General features: G+C 35.8%; 1 protein-coding gene across 1 annotated transcript; it reads left to right on the top strand.

The window, feature by feature from the left end:
* The first annotated feature begins 568 nt into the window (after positions 1-568).
* LOC131054664 (F-box/FBD/LRR-repeat protein At5g56420-like) lies at positions 569-2,936 on the top strand. The gene is made up of 2 exons (XM_057989216.2): positions 569-2,286; positions 2,373-2,936. The coding sequence occupies exons 1-2, from the start codon at positions 1,318-1,320 to the stop codon at positions 2,595-2,597; spliced, it is 1,194 nt and encodes a 397-aa protein (XP_057845199.2). The 5' UTR covers positions 569-1,317; the 3' UTR covers positions 2,598-2,936.
* Positions 2,937-7,301: the final 4,365 nt, after the last annotated feature.

Raw genomic sequence — 7,301 nt, 5'->3', positions numbered from 1 at the left:
ATCTTATATTTAAAAAAAAAAACAAAAGGAGAATGGAACGTGCACACCTGTGACATCGGTAGAGGAGCCCTAATTGATGCGGTCGCCACGTTGCAATGCTTAGTCGGATGCAGAGTTCATTCGAGGATGCAGCGCGAGAAAACGTAGAGCCAATCCAAATTAAATGATTTCATAATCCATTAGAAAAAATTAGAATAAAAATTCTTATATTATATTATCTATCTTCTCATAATGTTATTGTAAATAAAGTAAAATATTTTCTTAAAAATATATTAATTTTTTTTAAAAAAAATTTACTTTTCAACTTTTGGAATGAAATTTCATAGTTCACATCAAATGTATATTTCAAATTAATTATAAGATTGAAATTGATCTTAGTGCAAATTGAGTTTTTTTTCTTTTGCAAATTGAGATTTTTTTCTATTATTTTAATTACTACCTTATAAAATGAAGTTAGAGGGCTAGTATCCATTTGTCATAGGAAGTAAACCCCCTAGGTGTGATGGAAAGATGGGACAGATGGCAGATAGAGGAAAGTAAAGATTTTTATTTTACAGATCGCAGTGTTGAAAAGTGAAAGTGAATGCATTATCGGACATAAATTATTATGTTTTTTTTAACTAAGGAGATTCATCAAATTGAAGAGATTTTTTCAGATTTTTTCAGATTGTTGTGGTTAATACATATCGTGGCAGAAATAATCCGCTGACGATAGTACAGAAAGAGGCACTAACTACGCTGAGTACCGTATAGAACTAAGTCAACGCAAATCGAACGACAAAGAATGCTCAGATGGTCTTGCATGCCTCTCCCATGTCTTGAACCCTTGATCTGTAAATTTTGCTAGTCCATCTCATATAGAAAAAGTAGAATAACCAACTTTACATTTTGCTCTATCGATATAGCAGTGTTGAGGTCTAAGAAACCAGACATCTTCTGAAATAAATCTTGAATGCTCGAAAGTATCTACGCGGAGACGCGTTTTTTGTGGGCTCATCGGATTAAAGGTACTGTCCTTTTCTTGTCGAAGCCCAGTAACATAACTACGTAATCTCTTTGAAAATTTCGTAGAAACCCTCAACTTTCCTCTGAGGTCCACCACTTCCTCCCATGAAAGCTTTTGATACTGTGCTTAAGGAATGGCTTGGTTCCAAACCGTCACATACACGCGGCACACTGGAACAAGGCTACATGAGCCTCTAGTATTTTATTGCAGGCATTGTTATGCAGATATGTAACATATCCGTGGGTATGCATTTCTATAGGTAGTTGCAGCTGTGAAGTGATATGAATTAAGCTTTCTGCAATTCAAATGCAATGGAGATTAAGATTGATAGGTTGAGTGACTTGCCTGACAATTTATTGTGCTGCAATATTCTTTCTCGTCTCTCACTGAAAGATGCCATTCGCACTTCTCTTCTGTCTCACAGATGGAAATCCCTCTGGAGAAACATTCCCCACATCGATTTTTCTCTGTCTTTTTTCGATTCACTCATAAGGCTTACATGCCGCCTTGCAGAAACGGCAGAAATGAAATCCTCTGTTAAGTACATAGAAAATGTGATGAACAATATCCTTTCGCTTCACTCTACCCCTCTTGAGAGTGTGCGGTTTGATCTTTCCTTCCAGGGAGGGCAGAATCGATTAGGGGGAAAAATACTCAGCAATGTGAGCATTGACCAATGCATAAAAGGGGCAGCTGTGAAGGGAGCGAAAAGAGTTTCTCTTTATTACAGGGGAATGTGCAGAAGGCAAGTGCCATCTTCTCTTTTTGCCTGTGAGCTTTTAAGGGTTTTGGAAATGGAGGGTTTCTGGATTACAGAAATACCCAGTGATTTTAGAGGTTTCCTGTTTTTAAAGGCTTGTTCTCTTTTGGATGTTGGTGATTTGACTGATGCGAGACTGCAGCAGCTCATAGCATTGTGCCCACATCTTGAGAAGTTGGTGATCAAGCGCTGTGCTGGCTTGTTTAATTTGTTAATCTGCGCACCCAATCTCATTTACTTGAACTTAGGAACTTCTTCTATAGAAAACTTTACAGCAGATTGTCCCCAGTTGGTTGAGCTCAAAATAAAGGATTGTTTCATGTTGTGTAAATTTGAGCTTAATTCCTCCCCTTTTCTGCAAGAAATGGAGCCATCAGATATTTCATCACTTGAAGAGATTCCGGCTTTGAAATCCCTGAAAAAATTATCCCTTAGAATAGGATTAGATACTCCGTTTGGAGTACTCATCAGCACATTTCCAGACCTTGAAGAGCTGAAAATCACAGACATTCTCATCCAGGTAAATCGTTTTCTTCTTTTGTATTAAAGTTTCTTTCACAGACATCTAGATTTTGTATTATACTGTAGTCTTTTTTGGGATGGCAGGACATGGTAGCAGGGGAAGTTGTATCAGACACGGCATTCCCCAAACTGAAGAAAGTAGATGTACATATTTCATCAGACATATGGGGTCAGAAGGAAGTAGGTTTGTTGGATTTCCTTCTTAGCAATGCTCCCAAGTTAAATTCCATGGTTCTCTGTCACGCTCCAGTTGGAACAACATTATTTACTGATCCAGAGTTCATGAGTCAGTTTATGAGTCAGATTTAGGATATGGAATACCCATTTGTAAAAATGAAATTTCATCATGTTGAAGACAGTAGAAAAGTGTGGTAAGAACCAGTAAATATTCCACCTGTTATAGAAGCAGTACTAGATGATACAGTAAGGAAACATACGTAAATTTGCAGCTTCTTTTAATGGTACTACTCTACTAGGCTTCTAAGAAGGGCACTCGTACAGCACTAGCAGTGATAAATTTCGACTTTATATGGTCTAAATTTTGATTCAGACGGTTTTTCAATAGTTGGTAGGATATGTTATGATCTTCGTCTCTTTATACAGTTTTGAAATATACTGAAGAATATACAAGTGGTAGCGTTTCATACATTTATTTGCCATAATTGATTTATCAGAAGCTAAATGAAAAATTTGGTAGCAAATTTGCAGGCCCTAAAATAAAAAATTATCCATTATCTTCTCAAATATTTTATAGTGTTACTATTATAGATCAACTGTTTAAAGGTTTTTGGCCACTGAATTACTGTGAAACAAGCATGTATTTGGAGGTTTCATTGTAGATATAGAATTATTTCACTTCTATGTATAACAATATGGTATGCTAGGCAGCAGGGCTTGTTGTATTTTGCCTATGGCAATGTCCCATGTTGGGAACAGGGCCTTTTTCATTGCCTCTCTAAAAGTTGACATCAGATTGGAAATGACATCAAATGCCGATTTTTAGCTGTCATAGATCTTCGGGCGCCACAGTTTCACAAAGACGAATTCTAAATCAAACCCATCTCTTAGGAATTTTACCCTGAACATATTTGCAGATCCATATTTTCTCAAAATTGCCATTTCTATGACTCTATGTATTGGGTTTTACTATTCCATTGTTCTAGTAGTCTTCAACAAATGTCCTCGCATGAAACTTTTAAAGTAGATGCTTCCCTTGGCAAGTTCAAAGATAAGTTCTTTGTCAGTCTTTCCAAAGCTTGGATTGGCAATGCTTTAGAGTCAAGACAAGTTGCAGAGGCGAGTCATTATGAATTATCTTTCTAGGTTTTGCAATAATGTTTGAATTATCTTTTCTTTCTTTGATTTTAGTCCTCTCTTACCTTTCTACTCACTTTGAGATCGGTGTACTTCCTTCCCCTCCTATCCCTTTCCATCCCCCCGCTTTTTTGCCGGCACATCCCTCCCCTTTTTTGCGGGCAACTTGGCAGTTCTTGTTATGCACTCTTTCATCATGATGATGGATCACGGTGTCTGATCCAAAACGTTGATACAAAAACTCTCAGATTAGAATGTTAAATTAGTCATTAATTGTTTCATAGATAAAAGTTTTAGCTGGACTGGTCTATTCCACAAAAATGTCTCTGGGGTTGCAGATACCCAACAAGGGCTTTATTATTATTTGACTCCTTGTTTCAGTTCACGAACTGACCCAGCAGGTTTAAGGTTCGGATTTGAGTTTTCTTCCATGATTTCTAAGTTGAATTCGGTGTTACGAAAACTTCTAGTCTCAATATAACTGAGGAGATCTACTCGTGGTTTTTTTCTAAGGCTTTTTAGTCCAAAGTTCCAAACCCTCTGGTGGTAAGCATTCCTTTTCATTATAGTTGAAGAGACATCCCCCAGACTTAATCTGGACTGGCAGACCATTGGCCTAAGTGAAACTGTTAATGCTTGGGAGTGTCATTCAGATTCTATTTCCCTGAAAACCAATTTGGGTGTTGATATTGGTCACATTAGAAAATAAGGTGGAGTAGTGGTTTCTAAAATCGATCTACCAGTTTTGATGGTCCCAACCTCTTCGCCTCCTCATGATAGATATCCCCAGGATAATACAAAATGTCTCGTTTAGAGGTTTTTCAGATTTTCTTTGTTTCGAGCTGGGCAGTCTTCTGGCTGCTCTCCACTTATTGGCCGACAGGGGGTATGTTCACAGCCTGCTTATTGCTCTCCCATGACTTCTCAATAGCATGGATGCTTACCCAGCAACGAGGGCATTTTTCTGGCCTGGTTCTTGCCCATTTTGCCTGTTGAGGAGTTATTAGTTTTTGCCGCTTGGTGTTCAGGATGCATAACTGCAAGAATCTAAAAACCAAACTGGAGAGGGGAGGGAGAGAAGAAAAGGAGGAAGAATAAAAACAAAAGGAAGAAGAATGCTCAAGGTCACGCTGCTCAGGAGCCCATGGATGATGTATGCAAATGATTTGACTAGAGGGTGAGGGTACCTTTAACAACTGGGACCTCTCTCCTGGCATTGGTTTTATAGTTTTAGCTGGATAAGTTATTTTACACTTTTGTTATGTCTGAACTTGTGATAATGGAGATGTCTCTTTCCGTTCTGTGGGGCCACAATTGTTCTTGCTGTTGTTTCATTTTTCGGGCTCTCTCATATTTCTAATTCCTCAGCATTACAGATTTATTTAGCTTCAGGGCATGATACCATTCTGTCCAATTTTTTTTGGGATAAGTTATATTTATTTTTGTTGCTCATCATATACGAGTGTATTTTATTTTAATTAAAAAAATTTCAATCTCTCTGGTTTGGAAAGTTGAAATTGTTATGGAGAGGGTCTATTGTTGAGCATTATTTTAACTCTCAGCTTCTCAAAATCTTATGTGACAATTTCAAATTATTTCCATTTTATTTACATCAATTTACTTGACAAGTTTCCTAGTTATGACTAAGGTTTCAAGTCCACATCATCAAATATGATGCCACATTAGCATACTTTTTGTTGAGGTGTAAAAAATGGTTCCAAAAATATTAGATCCATGTTTGTACATGAAGCTACATTTTATAGGCACGTTGATGTGACATCACATGATGTGCTCCTTCTTAGATCTAAAGAATACATTTTATTAGTCCCGCCTATCTATAGGTTGGAAACTGTGCTAAATAATTTATTTATTAATATCAATTTCTCTCTCCATTTTTTCATTTTTCTATTGGCTGGTATATTTTTTACTGGGGTTTTTTTGTTTTTCTTTTAATTAAAAAGAGACGACCAATCAAATGTGACAAGGCAAAAAATTAGATGAATTCCTAATCTCTTATAGAAAATTTTAACCATACACCATAAATTGACAACATTGGACATATGCATTTATGAGTCTTTCATTTTAAGTTTTCTCACCGTCTTTGCTTCCAGTAATATTGTTAGTCCCGCCTACCTATAGGCTTCCAGTAATATTGTTAGTCCCGCCTACCTATAGGTGGTGTTTTCGCCTCTCACTTTTTTTCAATTAGCTATGATTTGGAAACTGTGCTAAATATTTATCTTATAGGTTATTCTATAGTTTGCTCTGATTTATTTATTAATATCAATTTCTCTCTCCATTTTTACATTTTTCTATTGGCTAGTATACTTTTTACTGGAGTTTTTTTATTTTTTCTTTTAAATAAAATGAGTTGACCAATCAAATGTGACAGGGCAAAAATTTAGATGAATTTCTAATCTTTTACTGTACATCGTGAATTAAATCAAATGTCTTTTCCTCATTATGTCGTACATGGAAGCCATCTATGTCTCTACATTTCTCTCGAAGCTACCGGCAGCTTTGAATAGCCAATCTAGTTGAAGACAGCTGTCCCTCCACAACTCTCTGGAAGCTACTGGTACTTCTGAGTACCCAGTCCAGTTGAAGAAGACGTGAAAAGCCTGAAGCATTTCAAATTTGTAACAATGAACCTGAAATTAAGGCACAAAGAAACTATTAAAAATTCTTGACAAAATATGATAGCAGCCATGGAGTCACCAGCATATCACCGTGAGAAACCTCAGGTCAGTATATACACTATGTGTATATCAATAATTTTGCTTGCATGAAAAATTGAGTCTGAAATTTTATTTTACTAAAAATTTCAGTCCAAATTCTCATTTTCTTAACCTTCGTGGCAGTAAATTCATTTTTTTTCGCTCAAAACAGAAAATTTCAAGACTATTTTTTTATCAAACCCTAATTTTGCTATCCATTTTACAAGAAAATGTATTTGTTTTAATATTTCTATAATGTGACACTGCCAAAAAGTAGAAAAAATACATGATTTAGCAAAAATGGAAAACTGAGAGTTCTACAGCATTGTAGGAAAGAGACAGATGACCTTTAGGTGAGCTGGTAAAATCAAATCATCTAATTACAAATAATGAAGGAAAGGTCCAGCTAGTTTTTCAAACTGTGCTTGCACCCATTCTCAAAGAGTCCATACAAAGATGCAACGTGGAACAAGAATTCTAAGGTGTGATCATTACTCACCTTTGAGAGCACCCTCAATCATGAACATGATAAAGATTAGCGAGAAAAAAGCAGACTAAGGAAGCTATCTACAAAATCCATTTCTTTTTCTTCTAGCAAGTTTAACATAATTTGAATGAATATTATGTTGAAGAGTTTGTAGAAAACAAACCTGATAATTGAGTCTTTCAAAACGTAGGTGGCAGTCAGTATGTTATTGAGGTGGCAACCAAAGATGCTGGTGAGGGCATCTAGCTTCATTTTTTTAAAATTTCAAAAGGATGTCAGACAAGAAAACTTTTCTAGCTATTTATTATTTCCCTATATTTGCAAAAAGAAGAATACTATGCACATGATACAATGACATTGAACATTAATAAATATGTTCTCATGAAATATTCATTTCACATTGAGCAATACTTTTTTTTATTATATAATCTAAAATAGTTAGACCCTAGAAGTTTGTCTTAAAAAATATTATTATCAAAATTTATATTGTTATAA

This window comes from Cryptomeria japonica, chromosome 8, assembly GCF_030272615.1.
Source record: "Cryptomeria japonica chromosome 8, Sugi_1.0, whole genome shotgun sequence".
NCBI lineage: Eukaryota > Viridiplantae > Streptophyta > Pinopsida > Cupressales > Cupressaceae > Cryptomeria > Cryptomeria japonica.
This window is presented reverse-complemented; position numbering and strand designations above follow the sequence as displayed.